Source organism: Labrus bergylta, chromosome 4, assembly GCF_963930695.1.
Source record: "Labrus bergylta chromosome 4, fLabBer1.1, whole genome shotgun sequence".
Taxonomy (NCBI): Eukaryota; Metazoa; Chordata; class Actinopteri; order Labriformes; family Labridae; genus Labrus; species Labrus bergylta.
This window is the reverse complement of record NC_089198.1, coordinates 30,937,564-30,955,159: the sequence shown is the minus strand read 5'-3', so window position 1 is coordinate 30,955,159 and position 17,596 is coordinate 30,937,564. Positions and strand designations below refer to the sequence as shown.

The following is a 17,596-nucleotide window of genomic DNA, read 5'->3' as shown; positions in this document are numbered from 1 at the left end:
TATAATCAGCTGATTATCTGAGCAGGGAGTCAGAGGGACTTACCCTGAGCTTCGTTTAAACGTAAAAGCCAGCTTCCTGTTAGCTTTAAATGCAGTTTGCACATACAGAGGATGTCTTCACATGACGTTAGCATATCACACAGGAGTGACATTCATGGACAGATTCCTGGAGAGTTTATAGGAGCAAACTGCAACATGTGAGAAACTGTTAATTAATCCTCATTTGTTACTTCCACTGCTCTTACTTAGAACAGTTTTGAATGACACTGTGAACATGTTTTATTTTTTAAAGGTAAAAGTGCAGAGTAGTTCACAAAGTTTCAAGTGGGAAGTTTCTGTAAGAGCCTCAACTTTAACCAAGTTACCATCCAGTTACAGTCACCAGGGCTCGTTGCCAATTCAATTAGCCTAAACATAACTGAGTTAAAAGCACGCTGTATGTAAAGTCACTGGCTCAGCAAGAAGTGTATGAAAAGGAGAGAAGCTCATAACACAATTTACTGGTACACCAATGTGAAGGACGACGACAAAAACATGTACAGACGCACTCAAATCTTCCATTAGCAACAGTCCAAACTACACGTCCATGTGCTTCTGATATTGAGGACATTGTGTGAGACGTCCTCTCTTTTTTCATCCAAACATCCAAATGTGCACATTCAAACCTCTCTTTCCTCCTGGTGCATGTATTTGTCTGCAGAGCAGCAAAGTGGAGGCATCAGCTGGCTGCCTGCTGTTACTGATAATAACTAAGTGCTAGTCTTTTATTTTAAGTGTTGCTTCATTAATCATGTCTCACAGTTTGAATAGTATTATTCATTTTGTGTGAAACAGTCAAAATGGTTGTCATTTATCCAACTGCTTTTACTTCCAAAAAAATACTTTGGATGCATCAATGTATCAGCTGATTGTCGTTGTATGCAGAAAAAGGCCATCTGCGAATAATGTGCCATACACTGTGTATCAGAGTCCGACAATGTCATGCTGGAAAGCAAGTATACCTAACTGTAGTACAATGGATAGTCTGAAATCGGGGAGAGCGAGAGGGTGGGGAGTGACATGCAGGAAAGGAGCCACAGGTTGGATTCGAACCCAGGCCACCCAGGACTAGCCTCCGTGCATGGGGCGCATGCACTATAAGCACTAGGCCACCGGTGCCCCAGAGAAGATGTTTTTTTATTTGGCAGAAGAAGTCACCTATTGGATACACTGATCTGTTTTCATGTTGAAACGTCTCTGAGAAATTCAGCAGTTTGTAAGACATGTTCCAGAGACTTTTCAAGAGGCGGGACGACTAACACCAATTTGAATCTTGTTGCTCGTTGGGGAAACAGAAAAAGTTATGGAAAATAAAAAGCATCCCTATCTGAATGGTCACTCCACTTCACATCTGTAACTGTATATGTATTTTCAAAACTGGTGCATCTAAGTTAGTGGTTTATATATATATGAAAGTATTTTTTTTGCTTTTATTAAACTCTTTCTGATAGTTTTTGAGGTTTTATGACAATTAGGAATACTTTTTTTATCAACAATAATTTAAAACCGGCCCCAAAAACAACCTCTGTCCATTGGGTCTCCTGTGCTCTTGTTGTGTTTTGTTCTCTCACTTTTTTTTTTTTACAAATGCTGTAAAATTCTAAATCAAAAGTCTGTGGCACACTGAAAATAACTTTACTGTATTTTTTTTATTGTGAGCGAATGCCCCCCATTGATATCTAATTGGCCGCCCTGATAGTGTGTCTTTCACATCATTAATGGAGATCAAAAAGGTACAAAATAAAAACATTGCCTGCATGTGCCCACAGATTTCATTCCACCCCTTCAGCGCCCCCGGACATCAAAAAGTCTGGACATGCCCCTGTCCTCTTCCCCCTGTCATTATTTTCTGCTTTTCCACCATCCATACACTCTTTTCACTCACTCTCTCTCTTAATTTCCTCCACCTGAAGCTCACCTCTTGTTAATCCTTTCCTCTTCCTGTGATCTCCCTCAGGTTCGAGGTTCATCTTGCTGCAGGGGAGCCAGTTAGACGCCTCAGACTGGCTGAACCCGGCTCAGATCTTGCTGTACTACCAGCAGAACGCCAGCGGGCCCTGGGTCAACGAGCTGTGTGGACGACGCCTCCTGGACCCCTGTGAGCACCAGTGTGAGCCAGAGTCAGGTGAGAAATGAAAACCAAGCGGAAACTTCCTGTGTTGTAAAATGAAGCCTATGGAGAAGTGTGCAAACAATGCAGCAGCTCCTTGAGTGTATACTGGAGGCTGGCTGCAAAAAGACAAGTGTTGAAATGTTCATTTTGACCACAGAAATAAATAGGAGCTGTGTCAGCTCCAACTCTTTGCCTGTAACTACATCGACCCAAAGTTAGGAGGAGATCAAAGAGCATGTCCAGTTTGGCATTAACCATCTCTGGCTTAAAAGCTCCCATTCAGTCACTGATGGATGACACCACTGAGACTTCTTTTACACACTGTTAGAGAACAACAAATAAGAACATCAGTGCAAAATTTTAGCATGATGTTACCATGAAAACCTTACTAATTATAAGTTCAGGAAAACCAGTTGTTAGCTCTAAGGCTCGACTTGCAGTCATCACTCTGTAAATGGAGAATAAAACTACTGTTGTACAAATTTTATTGTACAATTTAATTTGTTAGTGCAGTGGCCAGGACAAAGGCATATCCCAGACGTTTTGCAAAAAAGCGACAACACCAATGCTAACTCCATGACATAAAGATGCTAACACCACGACACCAATGCTAACTCCATGACATAAAGATGCTAACACCACTACACCAATGCTAAATCCATGACATAAAGATGCTAACACCACGACACCAATGCTAAATCCATGACATAAAGATGCTAACACCACGACACCAATGCTAAATCCATGACATAAAGATGCTAACAACACGACACCAATGCTAAATCCATGACATAAAGATGCCAACACCACGACACCAATGCTAAATCCATGACATAAAGATGCTAACACCACGACACCAATGCTAAATCCATGACATAAAGATGCCAACACCACGACACCAATGCTAAATCCATGACATAAAGATGCTAACACCACGACACCAATGCTAACTCCATGACATAAAGATGCCAACACCACGACACCAATGCTAAATCCATGACATAAAGATGCTAACACCACGACACCAATGCTAACTCCATGACATAAAGATGCTAACACCACGACACCAATGCTAAATCCATGACATAAAGATGCTAACACCACGACACCAATGCTAAATCCATGACATAAAGATGCCAACACCACGACACCAATGCTAAATCCATGACATAAAGATGCTAACACCACGACACCAATGCTAACTCCATGACATAAAGATGCCAACACCACGACACCAATGCTAAATCCATGACATAAAGATGCTAACACCACGACACCAATGCTAACTCCATGACACAAAGATGCTAACACCATAACACCAATGCTAAATCCATGACACAAATGCATAAATCTGCAGCATTAATGAAAAAAGCCACAATACAAATGTAACAAGTCTAGTGTCTTTTTAATGTCATTTTATTATTGTATTTATTTTTGTAACAGAACCACAGGTAATTGAACTCAAAACACAGTCTTTGGTAAGGGGAAAAAAACAGTCTTTACTTCTTCCAAGCAGACAGAATCCAAAAAAGTGATCCAAGAGAAACAAAAGGCTTGTACGCTTCACACAGAGGTCAAAGACCGTGTTGAAACTACAATGTTCCGAAAATGGACGACAAAAAGATCATCTAAAAAAACTTTCCCCTGTGCCTTCTTGCCGGTGAAATAATCCTAATTACCACAAGGTTGGTTTGAAATAAATTAATATAGGCTACCAGGCTACAAGTAACAAAAGTGAAACCATCACCTTCCTGTCCACTCAGAAATTAACATCAAAATAAATATGATTGTATGATATTAATTGTTACATTTATGTAAGATATAACCGACACATAATGTTTTAAGCATACAAATGTACAACTGCACAAAACATTCTTAAGTGAATGAAATATGTTGTACATGTGCACAGTGTGCATGTGCATGCGCCTGTGACTGTAGGAGTGAGTGTGTGTGTGTGTGTGTGTGTGTGTGTGTGTGTGTGTGTGTGTGTGTGTGTGTGTGTGTGTGTGTGTGTGTGTGTGTGTGTGTGTGTGTGTGTGTGTGTGTGTGTGTGTGTGTGTGTGTGTGTGTGTGTGTGTGTGTGTGTGTGTGTGTGTGTATGGACATGCAAGCAGACGCTTGGGTGAACTGTAGCACGGAGAAGTTTTTTTTGCACATTTGTAAATACTGTTTTTATGTTGTTTTCGATGTATTGTCCATGCAGCAATTTCCCAGCATCCTAGACAAATTTCTCCCTAGGGAGACAAATACAGAAACCTTGAACCTTGAATCTTGAATAAAACATCATCTGTGTCACTTTACGATCATCGTTAATGTTCGTGAACGGTCGGATGCGCGACTCGCTCTAAATGTTGCGGCCGCAAGGAATTGTGGGGCGTCATAACTCATCTCCTTTGGTAAAGGACCAGGTCCAGTGTATCCTATGCTAAAGGAGGTTATAAAGGAAGCATCGACCCACCTTTCCTTAACTTTTAGAGAATTCAAACGGCTCTTGTCATGGACGCCACTTAAATGCTTCCGGCTCATTTCACTCAGTTAGGAACCTTCCTATCCAAAAATGACAATTCGAACGCACCCTAAATACTAAGGTGAGGGGGAAGACAACGAGATGCAGCTGTGAACAATCAGGGCGGGGCAGACAATCACACAGGTGGGAAACACATGAGGGCAGGAAGTGAAGGATCTGAAATGAGAGGAGAGGTTAGTGATCCAAAACACGAAATAATACAAGTAGAAATTAAAACATAACCTAAGACACAGAGCTGGACATGACACCAAGGAATATTCTGGTTTAAACTCTCTTATTGAGAGACTTCTCACACACATAGGCCCGATATACACACATCAACAAACAGGACCTGTGGACATGCGTCAGAGGGCTGCTACACAGGGAGCCTGCCAGAGCAGTTGGGGGTTCAGTGCCTTGCTCAAGGGCATATTGTCAGTACTCGGGATGTGCCTTGGCACCTCTTCAGATACCAGACCAACTTCCATATTTTTTCTAAAACTAATATGCAAACCTGTCACAGTTGTATAAAATCATATTTCAAATGACAAACAAGCAAGCTAAGAAGAGTTGAGAAATGTAAATTGTAAAAAATATATATATATTTGATTACAAGTATTACAGTCAATTACTACTACAATTACTTTTTACAACAACTGAGTAAAACTGGAGACCAGACACATAGAAATGACCGATCATATGAAAGAAGAAGCCCCTCTAGCTGTTTGCAGTTCTGACCATAACTTTAGTCTGTGGTGCTGCAGAAAACAGACCATCACGAGGAGTTGACCCGGTTTTCTCCAGGCGAGCCGTCTGTAGAGCTGATCAATTAGAGTGCACGTCAACTTCATTTACACTCCAGGTAACCACAACCAATCCGTTTACGACACCTCTTTCAAACTGGGAGACAGTCTGTGAACTGAGTTTGAAGAGAAACTTTACTGCAGAGAGAAACACATCACTGGGGTAGAGGATATGCAATTAAGATAAAATAGCACATTTACAAATCGTCAAATGAATGTCAGAGTAGAGCTGCTGAATTTTCTTTCTACTCTGAGTGATGTCATAATTAAATCACGTTCATCGTATAATTTTCTCTTTCAATGGCCTGTACATTTCACAGATGAAAGTAAACACGGTTCAGGCACAATTTCACTGAAATGAAATAAAAAAGATTTAGGATGAATTGAACAAAATACATAATACTATATAACTATAAAAGAGGAAATGTTGAAGTGTGTCTGATTGGTAACACTTTCAATTACTGTCACAATGTTCACCATTATCTAGATGCTTATTAGCATGCTAATTATTAGCATACTCGCTGCTTATTAGTCGACTCAAAGTTTGACCTCAATACCCTCCTCATTACTGCTTACTGATAGGAAGTTAGGAAGTTGTTGAACACTAGTTATTATCTTGATATGCTTTCCCTTATAAGGTCGATATAAGCAAAAGCTTTTTGAGCTAATTACTTTAGCTCAAATAGAGTCATCAGACTGCACTGCGAGTGGTTCTAACTCATTTGCTGTCATTTAGTCCATCCATTATGAATCGTTGTTTGAGCTGAACTGGGGGGACGTGCTTAGAACAACCACTGAGCGTAACCACCTTGGCTACGGTGCCCCAGCCTCAGGTGAGAAAAAAAGAAAAAAAAGCTGTTGGTAAATCTTTTCCCATGGTTTACAGATGGTTGGTATTCTGCAGCATCAGCCTGGAATCTGTTGTAGAAAGACTTAAAACTCAAGGAGCTGGTGTCCTTAAATGTTTTTAAATCTAAATTGAAAGACCTGGAAGCAGATTCTACAGGATGTCGATGCTTTTAGCTCAACTGCTTTAACTACTGACTCACAGATTTGACTCCCAGATGTTTATCTTCTAATGCAACATTAGGTGTTTTTGTATATTGTACTCTGTTTGTGTCTGTCTGTAACTTTGTGTTTTTGCTGCTGTTTGTCTTGACCAGGTCTCCCGTGGAAAAGAGGTTCTTAATCTCAATGGGACCAACCTGGTTAAATAAAGGTTAAATATAAAAATTAAAAATTAAAAAAAATCCTTATGCACTGTTTCAAATCTGTGCCCACTGATTTGCAAAATGTGGACATTGATTGATGAAATAGCACCCACAGTCTGCAGAACATTGCGCACAGATCAGGAAACCGCATGCCCTCAGAATTCATATTTGTAAGACGTGGGACTGGATATGCAAACAGCCTTTTTCCCCCCTACCTGAGCCTTGCTGGGATAAGTACTCTGCTATTAAGGCAGAGACACAATTAGTATCTGTTACTTTCAGATAAGTTGATGAGGTGTCTGAACAGATAAACTAAACGTAAAGAATACTGAGGAAAGAAACAGCATGTCAGTCATTTTTGATTGATGCTGGATTCTATACATTTTTCTTTGTGACCTTCAAAGTGAATATAGGAAATGTGCTGATTGAAAAATGAAAGAAAGCTTAGCACTAAATTGCGGTGCATGTAACCTTACCTTACTCTGAACGGGTAGCTAACAACAGCTTTGCACTTGTTATAAAACTGCTGAAGCTGTGGTTTTGAAGGCAATCACATGGCTTTTATGGTTCCAACTGACAAAATGAAACTTGATGCACGGGGTTAAGCACAAAGACAATCAGACCCTTAAGTCTTGAAAAAAAACAACATGTCTTGGACCTTTAAATCAATTTAACCAAGCATGAAAACTAAAATGCAGAACGTGCAGAAGTTAATATAACCTGAAATAACACACATACACAAACCTAAGATGGGCAGATACTGTACACGGTGTTTTATTCAAGCTTCTGACCACATTTAAATTCCACATGATGAAAACAGCACGCTGATAAAACAGAATAGTAGAAGGATTGTGTTGTGTAACAAGCTCTTTATCACTCTCTCTGCCAGTAAATACATTTTGATCTTCCCCGCCGCCAAAGAGAGCGGGCGTGTGTAAAACAGAATATTATAAGACAGATTTTTGTTTTAACAAGGGAGGAACAATTTAGCTGAGAAAAACAAGTCTTCATATCTGGAAGTATGTCTCACTCCATACAGAGTGCTTTAAGGTGAACCCCCCGTGGTGTCATTATTTAAGAGTTATTGTTCAATGATGTCATTTCAGCCTTTTAATGATTTAAAAAAACACATTTGATGATTTGAATGAATTCCTGTCTTGAATAAGATCTGGTGGGGTGAGGTGATAAATGTGACTCATTCTGTCTCCCTGTGGAGGTGTTGACTGTACTGACTCTCCTCCCGCACACACACAGAGCGTTCGCTTTAGGCAGAAGATATATAACCGCGCATAACAAAGACCAAGAAGCAACAAAACTTTAAACGAGTTTATTCAGGACAAATGTGTCAACTCTTTTCTCGGCTGCAATCAAAAAACTTAACTTTTATATACAGTAGAACTCTCGCTACATTTTGTCTTATCTGAGAATAGCTACTGTGTGTGGGTTTTTATACTACATAAACAATTATATTTGGGTTTGCCTCCAAAACGGCTGAGGCCTTTATACTCGGGGTGTGATGGAAAATAATTGAAGTGCATGTCAACGAGGCTTCTGCTTTCACTTCATCACATATCAAATGTACGTCCACGAATGTATGAGTCAGAGTTCACATGTTCATAACATTAACATGATAAGCATCTGCAACATTATATTCATTAAAAATGCTCATGTTCTCAAAAAAGTCGAGTAAATGTTCTTGAGCTTGTAAAGCCATTTTCTGGTCTTCAGACTATTTAGAGCTCTAAAACACCGCAGGTCACATCTACACATTCACACCCCTTCATACACTGAAGGAAGAGGCTGCTATGTAAAGTGACCATAAGAAGTACAAATCTCAATCATACACATGCATACGCCGCAAATGAAGCAGAAAGAGATTAAGGGGTTAAGTGTCTTCCCCAAGGACATATGGGGAGCTGGGGAACGAACCCTCGACCTTCCTGTTGAGAGACGGCCAACTCCACCAACTAAGCCTCAGCCAGGTCGTCTTATATTCGGGGTCTTATACTTATAAATGATGATATACACTAACAACAACAGAGAGTCACTTATCTACAGCAAGTGTACCACTCATAACTGAAGATTGCCATTTAGGATCAATTTACTAGAGGAGGATCTGCACCTGCTCTACCTGCGGACATAATGCTCTGCAGGTGGAGGTAATCAGAGAGAGAGAGAGAGAGAGAGAGCTGTCCGCTGTTAACGCTCTCCATAAATGCTGACATTTAGCACAATGGAATCGTGGGGGAAACTTTTTAAAGCAGGGGTTGTGTTAGCACATGCAGGAAAGAGAGCACTGTTTGAATAAAGCGATGAGAGGTGTGTGTTTGTGTATGTGAGAATTTACCACCACAGGTACACCCCTTATTCTGTGGAAAATACCAAACTGTCACACTTTAATCTAAAATGTATTGAATATGTTTAAATACGGTTTAAAAAAGAAATTCTAAATTGAGTCATATTGTGACCGTTTTGAAGAAAGGCATTCTTCTTCTTCTTGCAGTTGTTGCTGCACATAAACCATCCCTGGAAACACTGTGACTGAATACAGACCTGGTAATTGGACAAGATTAGAAGTTATATGAGCATTAATTCTCAGTTGATTTCAAAAGATGTCGACATAATGATACAAACTGCAGTGATGTGTCTTACGGAGGGAAGTGTGTGATGATCATGAGGACTGAGAGTGGGCTGAGGGGCCAGTGTCGTATATCATAATAATAAACCTATCAACATTTCCCTAATGTAAAAAAAAAAAAAAAAAACTGGAGACAAAATGTGTCCTGAATGAATCACTTCACTTTTAACTTGTTTCTTGGGAAGTCTCTGCCAGTTTGTCACTCAAAATATGAAAACCGCACATTTTAAGAAGAGGAAGTGTATTCCTTGTTTTGCATCCATTATTCAGCAGTCTAACTCTCCCCTGGGCTTCACGGAGCCAGATCTGAGACCTTTAAATGAATCAGAAAAGCTGAGCCAGTGTGTCTCATGCCTGCGTGTCTCCCAACAATCTCTGAGACTCACCCACACATCCAAATGAGCATCGTGGCCCCTCCTAAATATGATGTATGGTTAGGGTATGTTTTTCCTATGATGCATTGGTAATGAAAGAGTAACATTTGTACGAGTGTTAGTGAGTGTGTGTGTGTGTGTGTGTGTGTGTGTGTGTGTGTGAGACAGTGTGTGTGTGTGTGTGTGTGTGTGTGTGTGTGTGTGTGTGTGTGTGTGTGTGTGTGTGTGTGTGTGTGAGACAGTGTGTGTGTGTGTGTGTGTGTGTGTGTGTGTGTGTGTGTGTGTGTGTGTGTGTGTGTGTGTGTGTGTGTGTGTGTGTGTGTGTGTGTGTGTGTGTGTGTGTGTGTGTGGGGGCTGCAGGGAGATTGCAGAGGTGCTATAGATAGCTTAAATCCAATCCTCATTTCTGCTGGAGGAGATACTGATGAAAACTGGAATGGGCCACGACAATATCTGCTCTGCTCCTCCGAGACGTTCAAAGAGGCGGTGGCTGTTCAAACGCATGCTTCTTCCCCCCATGCAGGGCCCTCTGCCCGGGCGCTTTGGGTGCTGATGTTAACGGGCATTTTTCACTACCTTGTAGAAGAAAAGCCAACCTTTACTGAACCGTTTGAAAATGAAGCAAGAAATCTATGACTCGCATTACTTTATAAATCTTACAGACTGTATTTTGATGCATTAAAAGTCGTTTAAGTAATTAGAGTTGCAAGAAGTTGGTATTTAAATGCAGAGACATGGAGATACTAGGAGAGCAGAGACATGGAGAGCAGAGACATGGAGAGCAGAGACATGGAGAGACATGGAGAGCAGAGACATGGAGAGACATGGAGAGCAGAGACATGGAGAGCAGAGACATGGAGAGCAGAGACAAGGAGAGCAGAGACATGGAGAGACATGGAGAGCAGAGACATGGAGAGCAGAGACATGGAGAGACATGGAGAGCAGAGACATGGAGAGACAAGGAGAGCAGAGACATGGAGAGACATGGAGAGCAGAGACAAGGAGAGCAGAGACATGGAGAGCAGAGACAAGGAGAGCAGAGACAAGGAGAGCAGAGACATGGAGAGACATGGAGAGCAGAGACATGGAGAGCAGAGACATGGAGAGACATGGAGAGCAGAGACATGGAGAGACAAGGAGAGCAGAGACATGGAGAGCAGAGACATGGAGAGACGAGGAGAGCAGAGACATGGAGAGACGAGGAGAGCAGAGACATGGAGAGACGAGGAGAGCAGACTTCAGCAACAAACAAAGCACAATTGGACACCTTGCTGCACAGAGGATGTTCTTGCATCGAAACCTTCTGGATGAAACATGGTTCTTTGCACAAGTGTCACAACAGTGCATGAAGAGAACACATGCTAATAATGCAAACCACGGGTTCCAGGCTATTTAATGAAAAATCTGTACAGTTTGCTCATCCTGATGGCCATAAAAACAATGAATTACTGCGTGTTACAAATAGCCATGTGATGAGAATAAGGTGTGAGCAGGCTTGTTGCCTGATGTATTTAGTAATTAGAGAATCTAACACCTTGCAAGTGTAAAACAAGTTTGAGCTGTGTGCTGTTACCTTAGAGTGTGATGAAATGGCAATTAAAGTAAGATGAGGTGTTTAGCATTGTTCAGGAGCCGTGCAGCTAATCTAATAACATGCTACACCTCCTGTCACTTTATTGCTGCTCCGACATTAGTCTTTGATTTTTACTTCTTTTGAAATTCAACAGGTTAAAAGTGACAAAACATTTCAGATCTTTCGCTGCACATTCATCAAAGCAGCAATGGGCCGGAGCTTTTGTAGCACTTTTCTAGTCTTCTGACTACTCAAAGCGCTTTTACACTGCAGGTCACACCTACACATTCACACACTGATGGTAGAGGCTGCTATGTAAAGAGACCATCAGAAGTAACTAATCCCATTCATACACATTTCTGGGGATCAAACCCCGACCTTCCAGTTGGAGATGACCAACTCCACCAACAGCAAAGCAGCAGTTATGTTCGCTACAACATTATCTGGCACTTTTTCAAAGGGAACATGCTAGAAAGAGGGCCAGGTATCATGGAAGGATGTTTATTTATAGTTTATTATAGTCGGTCATCTCACAACCGGAAGGTCAGGGGTACAATGCCTAACTCCTGCAGACACATGTCCGATGTGTCCTAGGGCAAGACATTAAGCCCCAAGTTGCTCCCACTACTTCGTCGGTGGCATGTGAATGTGTATGAATGTGATTAGTTACTATTGATGGTCACTTTACACAGCAGCCTCTACCATCAGTGTGTGAATGTGAGCTGTAGTGTAAAAGCATGTTGAGTAGTCAGAAGAAAAGCTTTTTTAAAGCTCAAGTCCATTCACGTCCTCAATATACTGAATCCTACGACTGGATGTAAATCATCATCATGTTGTGCAACTTTTCTTTGCAGTGCAATAGATGCAACAATGCAGTGCAATAGTATATATAATGTTATAGGTTTAAGATAATACAATAAGGAAATACTTTCCTTTAGCAAACAAGCATTTCTTAAAGTTAACATTTATATATGAATTACTCTGTCTAAATACAAAATATAAAGAAACACTTCTGCTCGCATTAACACAAAAACATTGTTAACACAAAAATGATTACCACCTTTGTTATCTCTTTACCAAGGTATTTGTTAAAGATTGACTGACACACTGAAGCTGGTGTATCTGTGAGGTGTCCATGGGAAGCGGTTGGGTTTCACTTACCTCTATGTTGTTGCGAGATGGTAAATCAGGAGTCCGCTGCTATAAAGCCAGTAGAGGTGCTTTCTGAGAGCTGTTAAAGGGAAATAATGGTTCATAAAACCTGAGGGGTTATTTGGCCACCATTCCTGTCGGCAGCAATGACTTCGCACTCACTCATTAACTTCTAAGATCTGGTATTTGAACTCACAATCGAGCATTTTTACAAACCAAATTCAATTTTAAAGTGTAGAGACTTTTACAGACATGCTTAATTTAAAACTCCCTTTGAATAACAGATTGACTGATTTGTCTTTTTTTTCGACCCCTGGGACAACAAGCACAATAAACAACAGTCAGAGAGGTTAATACTGTGACTGGTGGTCGGAAACAAGACAAGACAAATGATGGCATACAGAATCCTTCTAGTAAGCACTAGTTACTGCTAAATTCCACCAGATGCGTGTTGGGTCTGTTTGGCAGAGCTATTATTTTATTAAAGGTGTGCCTCCACTGGCTCCGCTGCGTCCCAGCGTCTGCAGTTCAGAGCCCTCGTGCAGCAGAGATGCAAGGCCTCTATTTTCGCTGGATGCCAGAGCACGGCGCATCAATTTATCACAGAGCAGAACAGGAAGTCAGACACCAAAACAACATTAAAACATCTGCTATATTTTCAGAATAAAACACTTGTTTTGAGGGTTGGGAACAATGACCTTATGTGTGTTTGTTGATATGTTTATAAGGGTTTTATACGGTTTCATAGCACATACATCGTATTATCTTGTGCTAAATCAGTAATTACCGTGGAAACTCCTTGGTCTTGGGACTCCAGCTGTTCGGCGGTGCCGTTCAGTGCTGCGCTCTGAGAACACAGCCAGTGGGGGCTGATGGACCACAGTGCGCAAAGTCTTACCAAGGCAACGCACAGGTTCTGGGTTAGGCATCATGAAGAATCAATGAATCCAAGCCAATATTTGTAAACTCAGTCTATAGAGTTTACTACCTGAACGCCAAAACTGCAAGAACCAGTGTAGCCCAGTCACAACGAATAACTTTTGTAGATCCTTTAGCTGAAATGTTGCCTTTGTTACCCAATTACATGTACTTTCTCTGAGCTTTATCAGTTACATTCCTGAGTGTTATTTTGTAAGAATGGAAAACCATTGGCACTCAACTGTTCTAGTTGTGGTCAAAGAAGTTGAACTTTAGTGAAAGTAAGTATAAAACACAGTTCTTTTTACATGAACTTCAGCGTGGTACCAAAAGCCAATACAGGATGCTGACTGGATTGCATTTTCTTTGAGCATTGTCCTCGACCGCATTCAGTCAACGTGTTCCAGTCAGAAAAGATAAATGAATGTTGAATGTTTGAATAGCTATAACAGCTTGCTGTGCAGCCATCAAAGAGGAGCAACCATTTCTGTGTCTTTGTCTTTTCTACATTCAGGATCCAGCTTCTTTTAATCGCTCTCCTTTGAACCTTTCAAAATCCTGAGCTTAACTGTACTGTAAGTTTTATTCTTAAACAAAAGTATACTTTGAAATCTAGAGAGTCTGAGATCACAGTTACCTTCCAGCAACATGAGCAGTAAAATGGGTGACTAGGATTTCCTTTAGCCTGGCAGGTATTGACAGTTGACCTTTTCCATTAACAGCAGTGTATAACACCGAGAGCCTGCGCTCTTCCCTTACCCCCCATTGAGCATGAGCAGAGCAGTTGTACATGTTACTCCTGAGTAACTCTGGAAACCAAAGGTGAGGCCCCATCAATCATTGTGGGCAAAGTCAAGGCCAACATTTCTCCTGGGTGATGACGGCAGAACAAAAAGCTGATGCTTCACTGTGCTCTGCTAAAAGGCTTCACTTATCAGGCGGATGCACTGAATCCACATCCCTCCACCCCCCAGCTGTTGTAAGATGTTGTCACAGATGGGACTACATCATTTTTAAATTCAGCAAAAAGATAATCAGACGTAGAAATGTTCAGCACTCCTGTCTCTATCACAAATGGTCCCACTTGGGGTCCCAAACCCATGCTCACCAAACAGTTTCTGCAGTGTTTCCATTTGAAGGCGGTACAGTTGAGCAGTCTTGCATGTGATCCTATTAGCAAATGCCCCAAACGTTGCCTTAGGCCTCAGTGATAAGTGGATTTTGTGAATTTTCAGTCCCAGACAAGCTTTGCTTTAGTAAATAATGACAGTGCCAAGTGTCTTTTCATTAGACTAATCACTGATCTAATCACTTCCCATTTAGGTAGTGGATGTTATTCAGCCAATGGGACCAGTCAGATAACTGTGAAAAACACTTAAACAAACAGAGTCTATTACATTCAGACATTTGGAATAATGATTCAGAGTATAAAGTATTTACTTTTACAAAGTCTGGCACTCTCGTGCAATTTGCAATTAAGTTTCAGAAATTAAAAAAAGTAAGGAGCCATCAGGAAAGCCAGAGTTGTTGTTTTTTTTCATTGTTTTTCATAAACAGGTTTGGGAAAGTTAGAACAACAAATTAAAAACACATGACAGGTGGATGAGATGTGCAACTGTTCGGTCTTATGTTTATGTTTTTCATGCCTATTCTGCATTTATGGTCAGAGAGTGTTTAATGCAGAAAATGATTAACAATGTCCTCCAGATATCAGTGTGTCAGTGAACAAGCTTTTTACTCATCGTGTCATCCACCACTGGCATAATGAACAGAGGGAACGATGTTGCTTTCATAAGTTGTCATTTTTCTTACAGTTTCCATTTTTAGCACAGCTGCATTGTTGGAAAGTGATTATGTAAAGGGCTCCTGCTGGAAAACTTTGTAAGCTTTTGCTGAGACATTGAAACAGAATGAAGGCTTATATTAAAAAAAAAAAAAAAAAGAAGAAGAAAAATAGAAAAAAAAACTGACTTCATCATTAAAAATGCTGATTAAGAGTCCTCTCACTGCCTGAAGAGGATAATCTTTTTGAAAGCTCTGGTGGTGTAAAATAAAAAGAGTGGAGCACTGGGAACCCTCCAATGAATTAGAGAAGGCTTGACTTTAATGAACACATGATTGAATCCCTGCCTTTCTGTTTGCAGGAGAATGTCTGTGCCTTGACGGCTACATGAAAGACCCGGTCCATAAGCACCTCTGCATCCGCAGTGAGTGGGGGGCCAATCAGGGGTAAGTTATGATAATCACCTCATTATAGTTCACGGTCGGTAATTATCAGGCAGATGAAATGGAATCATTAACGACATGGGAAATCACTCATCAAACAACATAACTTGTTAGGTTGTAGAAATGCATCAAAAGGAGCTGTGATGTTGTCAATTACAATTAATTTAATCACAACAGACTTCAGTGGCACTTAAACTGCAAACATTTATATGCTACTGATTAGTTGTTTACATAAAACACACATTTATATTTTTGCACATTCTACTTTGCCTGAAAGAAAAACTAGTAGGAGTGTTTAAGTATAAATTCATATTGGTTCGCCCTGGGGTGATAAAAGCTAAATGTGACAAGTTTGCTTAAAAATGTTTTTTTGCCATTGCCAAAGGGGGTTCCTCAGGGTTCAATACTGGGTCCTGGTTTGTTTACAATCTATATGAACAATATTACATCTGATGTAACAAATTGTAACACCAATCTCTACGCCGATTATACAGTTGTGTACTGCTTTGCCAAAACTCAACATTCAGCCATTGAAATTCAGTTGTTGATAGGGCACCTCTAACTGTGAGACTTGACAGGCACTGGCACCAAAAATGTCCTTTCTGTAACTTTTTGTAAGGTAGGTTTTCCTTTGTTATTCATCCCCAAGCTACAACTGTCCTAACCTCCCCCCCAAACAAAAAAAAAAACAAAAAAAACATCTATTGAAAGGTGCTCTACAATTACATTAGATCATATTTGAAGTGAATTTACCAGGTAATGTCGTAAAAGTAATTATGAAACCCACTTACTAGATAGTACTGCCTGGTTGTCCCTGCAGTGTTGCTGTTCTTTGTTTATCTATTTGTGAATAATTAACAAGGGGCGATGCAGCAATAAAAAACTGCATCCCCACAGAGATAGGGAATAAAGAGAGAGATTTAAAAAAGGAAGGTAATGGTCCAAGTTGGAGAAGCAGCTCAGAAACTCTTACCTTTTATTATGGTTCACAATCCAACAAACCTTAATCCAACCATTAATCTATTGCAATCAATATAATCTCACACTCTTCCCTCCAATCAAGATTTATCTGATGACATCACTGACATAAGTATGGGATCTTCCTGACTGGACAAAGCTCATTTAGTGCCATAGCTTGTTTCAAGTCCCCTGTCCTCTGAATTAAGACTAATTTGATTAATATGATCAACATTTGTGAATACCTTTAAACATTAAGCCAATCATAGGGCTGAAATCACTGAAGGATGGATCAGCAATCCTAAAGATGATGAATACTTTTTTTGGTCGTTGTTGAGTCAGTATAGATGTGGGTGCTTAATCATTCTCTAAGGATTCCTCATCTCTTTGGGTGCAAGGTCACTTATGTATTAAACCAATGATTCAAGTGATGACTTGATATCTCTTGGCATGGAAAAAATGCTGTTTCAGACCTCATCCAAGGAAGTTATATAAATGCCTAATTGGGTTCACATCAGCTTGTTCAAAAGTCCTTGACATTTGGCTAACGCAACAGCCTCAGTGCCAAACCCTGTGCTTTGGTTCCAGAAATTTCTGCAAAATTAAAAGAAAAAGATTGGTCAAGTGTCGACCTGCAGGACAGCCCCTTTGGTTGACCCCAAACGAGAAACTTCTAGTAATGGCTGAACTTATAGTGGTTTGACCAAACCATTAAATTAAAATACAAATATTTAAAAGTAGTATAAAGATGTAAAATGTGATGGAGGGGTGTTACAGTTGTGCAGGTAGGATATGATATTTTAAACTTGAAATGTCTAACAAAATAATCCAATAAAGTATTTCTGATTCTGAAAACAAATCAGTGCATTAAGGGAGTGATGCTCATTAGCTCGCTCTCTTCCATCTCTCTCTCTATGTGTTTGTGTTTCGCTGCAAGGCATGTGTGATATTGTGATAACATGTACGACAGGTGTGTGAGTCGTGGTGGAGAGCAGGAGTGGAACGTCTACTAGTTTATCAAACATGGAAAGCTAACCAAAGATAAAAAAGAACTAAAAACTTAAAATGGTTGTAATTGTAAAGGGC

At 40.4% G+C, this 17,596-nt stretch overlaps 1 protein-coding gene across 6 annotated transcripts in view; it reads left to right on the top strand.

Moving 5' to 3' along the window:
* The window catches only part of astn1 (astrotactin 1), a 415,934-nt gene that overhangs the window by 117,505 nt on the left and 280,833 nt on the right, over positions 1-17,596 (top strand). For all 6 annotated transcript variants that reach the window (XM_065954366.1, XM_065954365.1, XM_065954364.1 and 3 more), the window contains 2 exons: positions 1,997-2,164; positions 15,472-15,556. In XM_065954366.1, the coding sequence (XP_065810438.1) occupies positions 1,997-2,164; positions 15,472-15,556 (253 nt within the window). The remainder of the gene's footprint in view (positions 1-1,996; positions 2,165-15,471; positions 15,557-17,596) is intronic.